The 16,512-nt window shown below is 21.9% G+C and overlaps 1 protein-coding gene and 1 long non-coding RNA gene across 2 annotated transcripts in view; one reads left to right on the top strand and one right to left on the bottom strand.

Annotated features, from left to right (window-relative positions):
- The window catches only part of LOC127282479 (sushi, von Willebrand factor type A, EGF and pentraxin domain-containing protein 1), a 29,436-nt gene that overhangs the window by 8,711 nt on the left and 4,213 nt on the right, over window positions 1-16,512 (bottom strand). Inside the window, exons 2-4 of the mRNA XM_051306743.1 lie at window positions 3,443-3,560; window positions 1,687-1,745; window positions 234-443 (exon numbers count right to left, since the gene is read on the bottom strand). Coding sequence (XP_051162700.1) covers window positions 234-443; window positions 1,687-1,745; window positions 3,443-3,560 — 387 coding nt within the window. The remainder of the gene's footprint in view (window positions 1-233; window positions 444-1,686; window positions 1,746-3,442; window positions 3,561-16,512) is intronic.
- LOC127282482 (uncharacterized) overlaps window positions 336-16,512 on the top strand; it is a 57,974-nt gene continuing 41,797 nt past the window's right edge. The window contains exons 1-5 of the long non-coding RNA XR_007843212.1: window positions 336-468; window positions 5,998-6,202; window positions 6,271-6,405; window positions 8,511-8,684; window positions 14,264-14,594. This is a non-coding gene — a long non-coding RNA (uncharacterized LOC127282482). The remainder of the gene's footprint in view (window positions 469-5,997; window positions 6,203-6,270; window positions 6,406-8,510; window positions 8,685-14,263; window positions 14,595-16,512) is intronic.

The raw sequence follows: 16,512 nt of genomic DNA, 5'->3' as shown, positions 1-16,512 counted from the left end.
TTAACTCTCAGGTAAATTATTCGATATTTAAAAAAAATATTTCATTTCAATTTTTGATTGCAATTTTTTTTATATATTTTAAATATGATTTATTGAAATATATTTTTTTATTACAGAAAATTTGAATAAATATATAAATGGCAATGAAATAATTATAAATAATTTATTGGTGAAATTGACTAATTTTTATTATTTCGAAGGTTCGTGGAAAAAAAAAAGTTGTGGAATCTTACCGCAACAACCTCTGGTCGTCACCCTGACGACCTTGACAGCATATGGCTTGAGAAGATCTACCCTCCACCATGGACTAGGCTCACTTTGAGTTTCTGTACATCGTTTCCCATCGTGCTCTGTACCAAAATCTCCATCGTTTCCATGATTTGCATCACCTCCTCTCACAGTTGTAGATTGATTTGCCGGCTTTCGAAAACCGACATTTGTTCCTTTAGAAGAACAACAAAAAGAAAGGTAATTTAAAAAAAAATTTAATAATTCCAATTTCGTTCAAAATCAAAGTAATTATTTTTTTCTTTATTTTTCAACAAATCTTTGATTAAATAATTCCAATACCCTTTTTTTTTTGTTATCAATTCTAAAACCAGTTGTTAAAATTCATTCGCTTTTATTGTCTTGAGTAAATTCTCATCGCACCCCTTTTTCAATAAGTTGTATTTTACCGATTGACATCGGATAATTTCCCTAAAAGTCTATTGGTCGCCTATTTCTTTCTTTCAATTTTTTTTTTTTTTTCTTTTTGTACAAAATGATTTGTTCCTCGATCAAATTTATTTCCGATCATTAAATCTCGTTCAATCGTACATTCGTCTAATTAGAGAACAACAGCGCCTTTACTCTCGCGATCTCGATTAATATTTTTTTTTTCAAAGTCGGTAGCAATAGCAAAATTCCCATGGCAAGTTTTCTGCAATTCTTTAAAGAGTCTAGAGAGCGATATATATAATACGGAGAAAGGATTTCCCATCGGTAGTTCACTTCGTGATACAATATTCCTAATGGAGTCTCACGACTTGGAAAATTACAAAGCTCCTTGCACTTGTATTGAATATATATATATATATTCCTGCGCGGTTTTGAATCGTGATTTAAATTACTTTGTTAATTGATTGTAAACATTTATCGGAAGAAGGGGATATACGCAGTTCTCGTTAAAATTAACTTTAATCAATCATTAGGTATTTTTAAATAAAAAATAAAAAAAAGAAAGGAAAATAGAAAATTAAAAAAATTTACAGAAATATTTGACTCTTGAGTAAAATTTTTTTGAAGAAAGTAAATTTAGAATTAACAAATTTTTTAATTAATTTTATATAATTTCACATTTTCAAATTTATTCTTAAATTTATTTAAAAATTTATTTAAAAATTTAAAAATTTATTTAAAAATTTAAAAATTTATTTTCAAATTTATTTAAAAATTTAAAAATTTATTTTCAAATTTATTCTTAAATTTATTTAAAAATTTATTTTCAAATTTATTTTGTTTATTTTTTTTGCCAAATTTCAAAGTAATTTCTTTTTTGCCAATTGGAATTTGAAAATAAAAAATACATAAATGCAATTAGAAGATGTATCAATTTCTTATAGTCTTTTTTTTGTAACGGTTTGTCTGTTTAATGAACTTAATAATAGTCTTTGTTTATAATTAAAGTACTGTTGAGTCACTTACCACAGAATGGAAGTTCTCCTTGCCACTTCCCCCTATTATTACAGACTAGCGATCCTGTTCTGAAATTTAAAAAAAAAAATGAATATATTATTAATATTATTGACGTAAATTACTAATAATTTTCTTAAAGCGATTGCTAATATTGTTTAATTTACTTTCTCTTTTTTTTTTTTTAAACAATTCTGACAAAAAATTGTCTAAAGTAAAAAAAAAAAGTAACATTCGAAATAAAATTGTTCGGTAATAAAATGTAGGATAAAATTATATTTAATGAAAAATAGAAATATGTATAAAAACGAAGCTTCCTCTTAAAAAGGAAAAATAAAGTGCAAATTATAGAATAGAAAATTTTTAAAACATAAAATAGAAATGTTAAATCATTAAATATATTGAAAAGAAATTACAAATATTAAAAAATCATAAAAATCATAAACAACAAAAAATATTTTTAAAAAAATCATAAAGTACAAATATAAAAAAAATCATAAAATACAAATATTAGAAAATTATAAAATTCATAATGGTAGAAATCATTAAATATATACAATATTTTTAAAAATTAAATTAAAAACATGAAATCATAAAATAGAAAATTTTAAAAAACCATAAAACAGGGAAATATTAAAATATCGTAAAATACATATATTTAAAAATAATTATAATAAATAAATAAATATAAGTCTTCAGCTTTTATTGTTAGTTAAAACGAAATAATTCCTTTATTTTCGAAAAAAAAATTAAGTAAAAGCTAAATTATAATCGTATATTGTTTTAAAAGTGAAAACAAAATTGCATAAAAGGCAATCTTTTTGCGGTATATTTTTATATAGACAAAATATTTAAAGGAAGTTCGGTTTAGGGTAAGAGAAAGTTTAGTATATATATATATATCTTCCTTTATATTGTCAAAAGAGAATTTGTGGTTTCGTTTTCATATACATTTAATAAAGAAACCATAATTGCAATTAGTAAAAAAAAAAGAAAAAATTTGATTAAATGTTTCAAAATGACGACGGTAATTTATTGCTTCTCTATAATTTATATAAAATCTTGGATGTTCCAGATTTAATTTTCGAATTCTTGGCATGGAAACTAGTTTCATTTTTTTCATCTTTTATGATTAAATTGCAAATAGCGCAACTTTCCTGAAAAGAATTTTTGAGTAAATCGTTATTGATTTTTCAAGTTAGAAAAAAAAAAGAAGAAAAAGTGGAGCAAAATGATGTTAGTGATCTAATTTCTTGTTACAGAAATTATGTCCCTGGTTGATTAGTTTCTTTCTTCGATTTCTTTTTTATATATTTATTCTCAATTTTAATTTAAAAGAAAGATTTTTAAAAAAAAAAATTCTGTCTTCGCGGTATAATTTGCCTTTTTTGTATTTATATATTTGAGAACTAAATAATGAAAAAAAATTCCTTTGTTTCACATTCGATTTCTTTTGACTACAAAAGAAATATTTGAATTAAATATTTGTTAATCTTTTTTTTTTAATTTTTTTTTAATTTCATTCAAATTTTTTTGTAAAAACATTTTTAAATACTATTAATTTTTTTAAATTTAATTCAAATTTTTTTGTAAAAACATTTTTAAATACTATTAATTTTTTTAAATTTAATTCAAATTTTTTTGTAAAAACATTTTTACAATACTATTAATTTTTTTAAATTTAAGTCAAATTTTTTTGTAAAAACATTTTTACAATACTATTAATTTTTTGATAATTCGAAATTTGAATTATTTTTTAATAGCTTACCCGAAAATCTCGTAACCTGCATCGCAGGTGTAGGTGGCAAGGGTGCCTATTTTTAAGGTGTCATCTGATAGAGAAACCTTGGCGTTCATCGGCACTGCTGGTTGACCGCATTTTGTTCCTATAATGAAAAAAAAGAAAAATAAATAAAAAAATTGGGACGGTTAGGAAAACGGTAGTTACTGTTTATTGAAGTGTAAATATTGCTGGAAATGTAGAACAGTTAACGTTATATATATGTTAATTCGAATATTAGGAGACCTCATTAACAAAAGAAATTAATTATTAGAATCTTTATTTATAGGAGAACGGTAATTCTCGAATATGAAATAAATAATTTTTTTAAATTTAATTATTCAGTTAATTTAGAAATTATTATTTATTTTCAATTAATTTTCATAGTTTAATAATATATATATATATATAAATAATATAAATATTTATATTTATATAAATATAAATAATTAATAATTTGGTTAATAAAAATTTTTTTCATAAAAAATTCATTTTATATATTTTAATTTATTTTCTTTTGCTCGATGGCAATATAAAGATTTAATTTTAAAAGTGAGAAAATAACACCTCGCTCGACTGAGAACAATAGAAGAAATAAACCTGTTTTAAATAAGAAAAAAAAGAAAGTGACTTCTATTTAAAAAAAAAAATTTATTTGTCACTCCAAACAAAACTTCAGTAGTAAATATAACGGTCGTTCGTTTTCGAGACAATCTGATAATCATTGTTCCTTGTTTTCCTGATTATTATTATCGTTAATTAAATTAAATTTCCCCTACGTCTTCCTCTTAAATTTCCCTACGGAAAATGAATTCAAATTCTTTCTGGTTTTTTTTCACAAAAAAAAATAATTACATTTTGTAAAATTAGTTTTTGCTTATTTTCGAATTTATGTTTTTTTTAAAACAAAATTTCTCAAAAAACAAAATTCATTTTTGATTTCAAGAGGTCAATTTTTTTTTTTTGTTTTTAAATCAAGGTTTTGAAATATTTTTAAAAATAATATATTTTATTGACGCGAGATATATAACATTGACATTATAAGAATCAAGTTAAGCCGGATGTTCGCTAATTAGAGGCCGCAATATTCGATAATCAGATAAAAATCATTTTCGTTATATAATTTTTTTTTTCTAAATAGTTCAGCATGAATGATTTTATAACGATGATTCGATGATCATGATATCGCTAAGTATTGTAATCGTCATGATTAATCATCCATGCAAATGTTTATTGCCAATGAAAATAGTCAATGAACTTTTATTTTTTTTTATTTTTATCGGAAATGATGAATAACTAATTTTATTATAAAACGATTTTATTTAAGTACAATTATTAAGTATTTATTTGTTATATTCGTTATTATTATATTTATTTTTTATATTTTTGTATTTATTTTTTATATTTATTATTACTTTTATTTATTTATTTATTCAGATTAATTTAATTAAAAAAATGTAAAAATATTAATTTTACATTTTTCGAATAATTGAGATAAAATTTTTTAAAGATTAAAATAGAATAAAAAAAACCAATAAAATTGAATTTTTTTTTCTGAATTCGAATTATTGATTATAATATGCCTTTTTGTTACAGATTTCTTCTCAAAAAGAATTGTAGACCTGTAATTTCTAATTTAGTCACAGGATAACATTTCTCTATTGACTATATCATTATATAGACATTTGTTACAAGTTGGCATTGTATAATTTTCACATATGGAATCTCCAGTCTCTTTTACATTTTCTTTTATAAATCGACTATAGTTGTAATAAATACAAAACTATATAGTCGCGCGCACAATTGTACACCTTAAGGCGTTCAGCCTTGGTCGAGATCCCACGCGTGAATATTATAAACATTATTCGAATTCCATCGTTTCCCATGCGGGACATCCAATATATATTTTCTACATGCGAAAAGTCGATTGTTGCAAATAAAGTCATCACACCAAAATTGGTTTCATGAATATAATAAATTTCGTTATCGCGATTCGCGTTTTTTTTTTGGAATTCATTATTACTTAATCATAATTAATAAATTGACAAACTATACCCTTGAAATATTTAAATATGAAAATGTAAATGCACTCAAACAACACCTGTATAATTATAAATATAATTATGTAACATGTAACGTTACTTATTTCCATTTGCCACGATTTTCTATGTTATTATTTTATATTATACACATGAAGAATACTTTCTTTAACTCGTTATTCGAAGAGTGGAAAATTGTTTTAGTTCTGCGTTTAAAATCGGAAATTTGTGATTTTATTAATTCGTTTTTATTCAATAATAATTTTTTTTTTTTTGAAAAAAATTTTAGATTAAATTTCATTTTTTGTGCCTATAAATTTATTTTCTTTTAATGAAATAATAATTTTATTTTAATTTATAAAATAATAATAATTTTTATTTTAATTTATGAAATAATAATAATTTTCATATTAATTTATGAAATAATAATAATTTTCATATTAATCACAAGGGATATTATTTTGTTCTACTTATTTTTCTAATTTAATAAATTTTTTTTTTCAGAGATTGCGTGTGTTACCAGAAAAGTTAATTGGAAATGCAACATCGCGAGTCATTTGTGGTTGTTGGGATTTTTTTCTTCTTTGCCGCACCAGAAGGAAAGTACACCATCAAGTGTGGAAAGGAGGATGGAAATTGAGGCACGCGCCTCTCGTTGCTCACGACGTGAAGAAAAGAAGGATTTTATTTACAACTACATTGTTACCGGGTAAGAAATATCGTGTACCATACTCAAAAGATATATATATTCGAGATAATATCACATTAAACTCTCAGGAAGATGTTTTCCTTACAAGAAAATATATATCTATATGTAAAGGAGCCATTCACGTTATTGCCAGGTAAAATGATTTATTCAGTCTTTTAAGGTCACTGAGATGATATTTTTCTATGGCAGAAAATTCTCGTTTGGTAAATAATTAAAATATTATTTATTAATAAAAAAAATTAATTAGAAAATTAATGAAAAAAAATTAATTAAAAAATTAATAAAAAAAATTAATTAAATTAAAATAATTTATTAATTAACTAGCAATATTAAACGCGCGCAAGCGCGCCAAATTGAGTATTTCATTATTTGTTATAGAGAAATTAAAAATTAATATTATCAATAATTATTTAAATTTATTAGAATATTATTCCATATTAAATGATAAAAATAAAAATTATATGTTTATAGGCCTCAGATTATTAATTATTAAATTATTAAATTTTAAATTCAAAGTCTTTTAAAATTAAATTATTTTCCAAATTTTCAATTTAAAATCAAATGAAATTCAATTATTACCCAAAATTTCCATTCAAAATCAACTAAAATTCACTTATTTTCCAAATTTTCAATTTAAATTCAAATAAAATAAAATTATTTTCTAAAATTTCATTTCAAAATTAATTATCAAAAATCAACTAAAATTGAATTATTATTTAAAATTGTAATTGAAATTTAATTATTTTCCAAAATTTCAATTCAAAATCCAAGACAATTCAATTATTTTCCAAATTTTTAATTCAAAATCTTTTAAAATTCAATTATTTTCCAAATTTTCAATTTAAAATCACATAAAATTCAATTATTATCCGAAATTTTAATTTAAAATCAACTAAAATTCAAATATTTTCCAAATTTATCTATTGAAAATTAACAAAAATTCAATTATTTTCCAAAATTTCAATTCCAAAATCAACTAAAATTCAATTATTTCCCAAAATTTTAATTCAAAACCAAAGAAAATTCAAATACTTTCCAAATTTTTAATTCAAAATCTTTTAAAATTCAATTATTTTCGTAGTTTTCAATTTAAAATGAAATAAAATTCTTCAATTATTTTCTAAAATTTCTATTCAAAATTAATTATCCAAATTTTCAATAAAAAATGAACTTAAATTAAATTATTATTCAAAATTTCAATTAAAATTCAATTATTTCCCAAAATTTCAATTCAAAATCAAAGAAAATTCAATTATTTTCAAAATTTTCAATTCAAAATCAACTAAAATTCAATTATTTTCTAAATTTAAAATCAAATAAAATTTAATTATTTTCTAAAATTTCAATTCAAAATTAATTATTAAAATTTTCAATAAAAAATCAACTAAAAATGAATTATTATCCAAAATTTTAATTGAAATTTAATTATTTTCCGAAATTTCAAATCAAAATTAAAGAAAATTTAATTATTCTAAAAAATTTGAATTCAAAATTAATTGAATTTTCAATAATTTGAATTTAAAAGCATTTAAAATTTAATTATTTCTAAAATTTTCCATCGATAATTTTTTGAAATTTAATAATTTCAATTATAACTCTAAGGGAATTCAATTATTTTTAAATATTTTTATAATATTCTTTGAAAATTCAACTATCTGAAACCATTTTTTTTAATTAAAAATGATTATCAAATTATTGTATTTTGTCTGTAATTTCTAATAAATTTTTTAGTGAAATCATATAAAATTTTAATTAAAATCACTTGAAGTTCAATTAATTTCTAAAATCTCAATTTTAAATCTTTTGAAAATTCAATTAAATTTAAAAAATGTTTTCCAAAAAATTTTTTGATAAATTATTTTTAGTTCTGTAAAATTTTATTATTGTTTGAAAATTAACAATATCTTTTGAAATTTAATTATTTCTTAAATTTTCAAGTTTAATTTGACACAAATTTGACACGTCATAATATTACTATTCAAAAAACACGTGAAATCATAAAAGACCAACTTCAAGTTAGGACAGAAGGACAGACCAAGCATTTTATTATTATATAATTAAAATAATATTAAAAATTAAGTAAATTATTAAAATAATAATTTACGGTATTGTATTAATACTTCAATTATTATTATATTTTATTTTTAATTAAAATTAATTTTTTTCGAATATTTTTTATTTGAGCGTTTTGTAAATGCTTCTCGAATGATAATTAAAAATTTCGCATGTAAATTGTTAAATTCAATGATTTTAAATAAAATGGAAAGTAAAAGAGATTTTGAGTAAAATAGTGATTATTTTTTCGCAGAATCGAGATGAAGAAGCTTTCTTTACAAAGGCAAAGAATTACGACTTTGCTTATACAGAATGTGAATCGCGAATTGAGAAGGAGATGCGATCTCGACGATTATCTTTAAAATGAGAACGCGAGAGCTTCGCTTTCTGGATGGTCTTCCGGTCTTACAGTCAAGGACGATTGAAGGTAGATCACCTTGGATATCACTTAAAAGGGGTGTGGTCGTTTTTTTTTTTGTTTTTCTGTAAGTTGTTGTTTTTTGTTCTTTTGTTTCTTTTCTTTTTTTTAGATCCAAATATTTTAATACGAACTATTTTTCTATTCTTATTTTTATATTCGAAAAATTTTTCAAATTTTTTAAATTAAAATTTTAATTTCTTTTTTTTTTAAATAAACAGATTTTCCTTAGGAATTCTCTATAAAGTGAAAGTTCAATTCACATGAAATTACATTTTGTTATTCACGTGAATCTGCTAATTAATGAACAGAATGAGTAAACAAAAGTTATCAAATACAATGTGATAAACTTTCATATTTGAATTATAATTAGCATTAGTCTCATTTTTTTTTCTCTCTCTCTTTCTCTCTTGATTTTTTTTTTTTTATTAATTAAACGATCAAAAAACTTTCTTTAGCCACTTTCTTAGGAAGATATTTACATTTTCCCGATGTTCGATAAGAATTTCTTTCCTGTGTGATGAATCGTCATGACGTTGTAAATTCCATTCTTTTGTCTGTTAAATTTTTTTTTCTTGTCAGTCTTTATTGATTTAAATTTAAATTTTTGAAAAAAATCGAAAATATATACTTGATAAATAATAATAATAATTGTTAAAGGTAACCTGGAAAATAGGAACAAATCGATCCCGTTTTGAGGAAGATATATAGGATAAAGTTGAGAATATATGAGGAGCAAAAGAGACTTTGCTCTTTTGCGGAACTTCTTCTAGCTATCCAGTATATATATATATACACACACGTACCGGTACTCTTGATTCGAGACACCGTCTCTTTTCTTTAAAGCACCGTTATTTCGACTTTGACGTTTTGTAGCCGAGTGACCCAGACTCGTATATGTCCGCGGGACGAAGAACGAATGCCAAAGACTCTCAAAGGGTGAACAAACAAGTCAGCGACCAGTTTTTATAAACTCTGAAAATTCCAATAACGGGTATCTTTCAACAATTGATTTTTCTTAGTTTTTCGAAAAATTAGAAATAGGAAAATAAAATAGCGAATTTTTTTTTATTAGAGAAAAAAATTTAAATCAAAGGTGAGATTAAATGAGAATAAAAATTAAATAAAAACATTCTCTGTGTACTTTCGCTAAAGTTTTATGCAACAATAATCTCCTCGAAGTAAATATCTAGTGACCTGCGATTCACGATTCCACCCTGAATATTGTATTCGAATATATGTAACTGTACATTTGATACAGTAAATATACTCTGAATATACATATTTGCTTTTTTCTCTTCTAGATGTATATTTCTTTTTTTTTTTTTTGATAGGTTTTGTATTCGTGTGTGCAGTGAGGCGATTGTCCAGGAAGGTAGAAAGTAGGTGTGGCTGCTATATATCGTATGATCGAGGTCGATACACCGAGGATACTCGATATCGTCGGAACTAAAAAGAGAGGAGGGCGTTCAGCAAAGTTGCTTTTATATCCTTAAAAGAATTTTGATTTACAACCATAATCCATTATAAGAATTGCGAATGATGAATAAGAATAGAAAATAGTTTTACGCGGCGCAAATCAAATTTGTATTGAAAGATTAGGATTTTTTTTTTTTTTATATTAGGATTTAGAAAATTGGTTTTTTTTTGGTGCAAACTGAAAATATATTTTTTTTTTTGATATAGGAAATCGATACTGGAAAGTTAGTTTTCGATTTCTAATGAAATAGTAGAAGAATGTTGATGAAAACTTTCGTTTAATTTATATTTATAGTGAAATGAATATGATGAAACTTTCATTTAATTAGATTACAGTTAATTATAAATAATTTTGCTTATAGAAAAATATTTTTAAACCAGTAAAATTTCAATGATTCTCAAAATTTAAATATCAGAATTTTTTATATTGATTTGAATTTAAATTAAAATTAATTCTGAATTTTAAATTCAAATTTATTCTTTTATTTTATTCAAGTTGATATAATTTTATTATTTTCAATAATTTAAATTTCAATTTTTAATTTATTTACAAATTTTATTTTATTGCTTAAAAAAAACTGGAAATTTCAATTTTTTATTCTTTTAATATAATAATTTTATTTATTAATATAATAATATAATATTAATATAATATAATAATAATAATATTATATTAATATAATATTAATGTAATAATTAGTATAATAAGTTCGTAATTACTTTAATACAGTTACAAAATTTAAGAATTTCAAAAAATTGTTTCATTAAATAATTTGAAAATTATATTTCAATAATGAATTTCATCATAGTCATAAAATGGTTACTTCTTTCTCGTTCAGTAATTGATTATAATTTCAAGGAAATACTTTTTTTTTTCTCGACGGTAAAATTGATGCATTATGTTTCTTTTTTTTTTTTAAATACGTGTTGTATTTTTTCAAAAACAATTGAAAGCCTAATTTGACGGGGGAAATTGACATTAGAAAGTAAATACATGCTTTTCAGGTTTTTTCTTTTTTTCATAGAAAATTAATAACGTATACAAAAATTTATTCATAAAATTGAAATCCTCATCAAAATTGGTCTTCAATTTAGAATTTATTTCGAATATACTTTTCTTCTATATAATCCTCTTCGATTAATGAATTATTTATCTTGAGGGAAATTTCTATATTTTAAACTCTTTGAAAGGAAATCCGTTCTAAATGGATTTCTATATCTCCCCCCCTCCCTTCTAAAAGTAGGTTTATTTATTTTTTATATATTTAAATAAATTTTCCATCTTCTTGATTTATTTGCTAATATCTGGATTTTAATGAGACATTTTCTCTTTGACTTTCAAAAAATTTTTTTTCTAGGGTTTTGTAGAAAAAAAAAAATCTGTTTTTAATATGTAGATTCAATTCGTATAAAAAAAATTGAATAGCACGAATTTTCCTAAAAGGATAACGAGATGTAGAACTTGGTATTAACCTTGACCATATATTATATATAGCTATATATAACGAGCGGATTTTACCGTTAATCGAGAAATTGATTTTTACAGTATCGAGTAATTGAATTTTTTTTTTAAATGACATAGTTGTTGAGAAGGAAAATTCAAATTGCATTTCGTATTTTTATTTATAGTTGTCGAAATGGGGCTTTAGGCAATAACTTTCACGCAAAGGTAAACCATTTACCGAGAGGGAACTTTATTGGTAGATAAAAAAAAAAATGGAAACCGGTTGTTATTTTTGTTCACCAGAATTTTTGGGTGAAAAATTCCAGTTTAAAAAATATATTAATTTTTTTTCGAGAATTTCGATATATTTATTAATTTATAATAAATTTTTCTTTTGAATTATTAAAATTATTTACTATTCCAAATAATTTATTATTTTCGATTAAATTTAAATTAATAAAATAATGAATAAAATTGATCAATTTAAAAATAGAAAATGAATAATTTTTTTACTGGAACGATTTATATAATTTTTTTTTTTTCATTTTGTTCTCAAATTAGAATCAATGAATAGTAAATAAGGCGTAAAGAAAATTGGTTGAATGGAAATATTTTTGAATGAATTGAGCGCATATTATAATTTAGAGTTTGTTAACTTGTTTGGGATTTTATCGTTGGACAAGTGGTAGCAGAACATTTTATATATATATGATGTTTGGTTGCAAAATTCTATTGTTTAAAGTGCCACACAGCGTATCGCTATAGAATAAATGCCGCCCTGCGTTCAAATTGCGACACTGTATATATTTATAATATCCTCGCGCAAGAAATAAGGTTCTTTTGTAATTTACGCATCTTTGCCACCTGTTGTTGTAATTTCTTGTAACAATTTATGTCTAACTGCAAATGCACATTAGAATAATCACTGTGATTTGACCTCTAAATCTATATTCCTTTTAATCATTTTCATAAAAATGTTCTCGACAATTATTTTTTAAAATTTATTATGATAAAAATTAATTTTCTCCTATGGAAAAAAAAGTTAAAAATTTAATTCGTTTCTATTAAACAGAAATTAATTTATAGACTAATAAAATTATGAAAAGAGAGAAAAAGAGAGAAAAAGAGAGAGAAAGAGATTGGTGTTGAAAGAGTTACGTAGGCGTGAAAAGTCTGAGAACGCAAATCGATCGAATTTTTCTATTTGTTTCCGCGAGTTCGAAAGATCAACATTCAATGGATCTATTTTAAAAAAAAGAGTTATATACTCAGGAATTTATATTTCCATATTAAAAATCGTTATCATAAATCAATTCCTTTTTTCTCACAAAAAAAAAATAGTTGCTTTTATAATTAGCAAAAGACAATTTAAAAAAAAAAATTTTCCAGTGAAAGTGGAAATGAAATTTTAATTTTTTAAATTTAAATTTTATCTTTTTTAATAACTAATTTTTTTATTAGAGAAAAAAATAGTTGTTAATTAGCTAAATAGTTGTTAATTAGCAAAAGACAATTTAAAAAAAAAATTTTCCAGTGAAAGTGGAAATGAAATTTTAATTTTTTTAATTTAAATTTTATCTTTTAACGAATTTTTTTATTAGAATTTTTAATATTATTTATTAATTAATTGTAAGGTTATTAAGAAATAATTTTCTTTTGCTTATAGAAATATTATTGTCACTAAATGATCAAGTAGAAAGTATAAATGTCATTTTAGATGGAAAAAAAAGTCAATTATGTGAAAAGAAAATATTTCTCATTTTTAAAGTAAATTAGTTTAACGGAATGAGAAAATAAACTCGATTTTTTTTTTACTAATTTCTAATGGAAAAAATTTCTACTAGAAATAATTGTCATTAAATGAAATTTTATTTAAATATAATTATAGAGAAAAAAGATCAAGATAGATTGAAATTTTTTTGTTTTGTTTTAATATACGAGGGAAAGAAAAATTAAAAATAGTTTTATAACAAAGGAATTTGAAAGAATGCATTAGGTATCATCTTTATCCATTAATTTTTTTTTTCCTCGTCTGTCAAAAAGATATATATTTAAGATTTTGATCGATTCTTTATGATGCAAATGAATTATAAAGAAAAAAATTACAATTTAATTTAAGCTATTATTTATTTCACCATCGCAGTTCCTGCGTGTCTATTTTAAAATAACCTTGAGATTAAACTTGAGAAAGAACATTCATATATGTTATAATACATCAGGTACTGGTCTCGTTTATTATATATTATATATGACACAGGATTCGGTAATGAAACGTTTTTTTTTTTCATTTTAATGACAATTTTATATTACAGAATTTCTTGTATTTCTTTCAACAAATTTTTAATTGGAAAAAAAAATTTTTTCTTTACTAAAAATGAAAATTATGTAAATCAAATTGAATTTTGCTAATTATATTTTTTAATAGCAAATTTAATATTCGAAAAAAATTTTTTTATTATTATATTATTTTATATTAATTAATTAATTAATTAATTTATTTATTTATTACAATATAATATTATTTTTAATTTATATATCATATTTTCTTTATTTCGAAAGTATTTTACGCAAATATTTTATTTTCTAAAATAATGGAATAATGGTGTAATATTTAAAAATCATGAAAATCATTTACATCTCTAATGTTGATATTTATCATTTACAGAACTGAATATATATCCGGACCTGATTGGGATATACAAAACGAAGTCAAAAGGAGTGCCTCAGACATATTTTATAAATGCACAAAGTTTCTATAAGAAATGTGGATATATTATTTTCTTGATGCAGTCAAGTTTTGCTTGTATATATTACATTTTATAGTAAATAACGAAGGGAATGCCTCTGCTTCGCACGCTTTGTCGGTCAATCTACTTTGAATTTATAAAAGCAAACCACTCGCAGGAGTCGGTCAAACTGGCCGGCGAACTCACTAATACTACATTATAAGAATATTATAGAAGAAAATTAGAACGTCGCGCAAAGGAGCTTTACAGGTACTTTTATTTTATATATATATATATATATGTACATGTATGTGATAATGTAGTTTGTAGAAATGAACGGACACATTTATAAGAGTGAACGCTCGACTCCATAAGGAAATTGTACTGATAAACGCGCTCACGGTGGGATAGGCGTAACATTTAGGCTCTTTGAAACGTAAAATAGAGAGTGAGATATATATAAAGTACCATTGCTGCTGGCCATACGTGCAGAACACGTTTTTTTTTTTTCATTAAGAACTCACGTGGATTTGAAAGAGAAAAAAAAAATTCGAAAATTCAAAAGGCATTGAAATTTAGAAAAATATAAATTTTTTTCCATTTGACTAATTATTCACATTCATTCAATTAGAAAGATAAAATTTATTTTCTCCTTTATTTGATAAATTGTTTAGAATATAAAATTGAAACAATTAAGTAAATAATTTAGAAAAAAAATTATAATTACATATAATAATAGTGAATATCTTTCGTTCATTCTGTCCACACCTGAAGTTAGTATTTGTTATAGATCTTTTGTTTTTTTTAAATGTATTGTTTGACATTATTTTGTGTTGGTTAAAATTTTCCAATGTTTTTTTGGCATTGTTTCGATAATTAATTTTGAATCGAAATTTTAAAAAATAATTGAATTTTATTTTATTTTAAATTGAAAACTTGGTAAATAATTGAATTTTAAATTGAAAATTTGAAAATAATTTAATTTTAGTTGATTGTTGATTGAAAATTTGAAAATAATTAATTTTAGTTGATTGCTGATTGAAAATTTTGATAATAATTAATTTTGACTCGAAATTTTGGAAAATAATTAAATTTTAATTGAAATTTTGGATAATAATTTAATTTAAGTTGATTTTGGATTAAAATTTCGGGTAATAATTGAATTTTAATTGAAATTTTCGATAATAATTTAATTTAAGTTCATTTTTAATTGAAAATTTCGATAATTAATTTTGAATAAAAATTTTAAAAAATAATTGAATTTTATTTCATTTTAAATTGAAAACTTGGTAAATAATTGAATTTTAAATTGAAAATTTTGAAAATAATTTAATCTTAGTTGATTGAAAATTTTGATAATAATTAATTTTAGTTGATTGTTGATTGAAAATTTTGATAATAATTAATTTTGACTCGAAATTTTGGAAAATAATTGAATTTTAATTGAAATTTTGGATAATAATTTAATTTAAGTTGATGTTGAATTAAAATTTCGGGTAATATTTGAATTTTATTTAATTTTAAATTGAAAACTTGGTAAATAATTGAATTTTAAATTGAAAATTTCGATAATTAATTTTGAATAAAAATTTTAAAAAATAATTGAATTTTATTTCATTTTAAATTGAAAACTTGGTAAATAATTGAATTTTAAATTGAAAATTTTGAAAATAATTTAATCTTAGTTGATTGAAAATTTTGATAATAATTAATTTTAGTTGATTGTTGATTGAAAATTTTGATAATAATTAATTTTGACTCGAAATTTTGGAAAATAATTGAATTTTAATTGAAATTTTGGATAATAATTTAATTTAAGTTGATGTTGAATTAAAATTTCGGGTAATATTTGAATTTTATTTAATTTTAAATTGAAAACTTGGTAAATAATTGAATTTTAAATTGAAAATTTCGATAATTAATTTTGAATAAAAATTTTAAAAAATAATTGAATTTTATTTCATTTTAAATTGAAAACTTGGTAAATAATTGAATTTTAAATTGAAAATTTTGAAAATAATTTAATCTTAGTTGATTGAAAATTTTGATAATAATTAATTTTAGTTGATTGTTGATTGAAAATTTTGATAATAATTAATTTTGACTCGAAATTTTGGAAAATAATTGAATTTTAATTGAAATTTTGGATAATAATTTAATTTAAGTTGATGTTGAATTAAAATTTCGG

The sequence above is a fragment of the Leptopilina boulardi genome, unplaced genomic scaffold (assembly GCF_019393585.1).
Source record: "Leptopilina boulardi isolate dan_hultmark-lab unplaced genomic scaffold, ZJU_Lbou_2.1 LbouV2_30, whole genome shotgun sequence".
NCBI lineage: Eukaryota > Metazoa > Arthropoda > Insecta > Hymenoptera > Figitidae > Leptopilina > Leptopilina boulardi.
The sequence above is the reverse complement of the archived record's forward strand: the minus strand, read 5'-3'. Positions and strand labels throughout refer to the sequence as shown.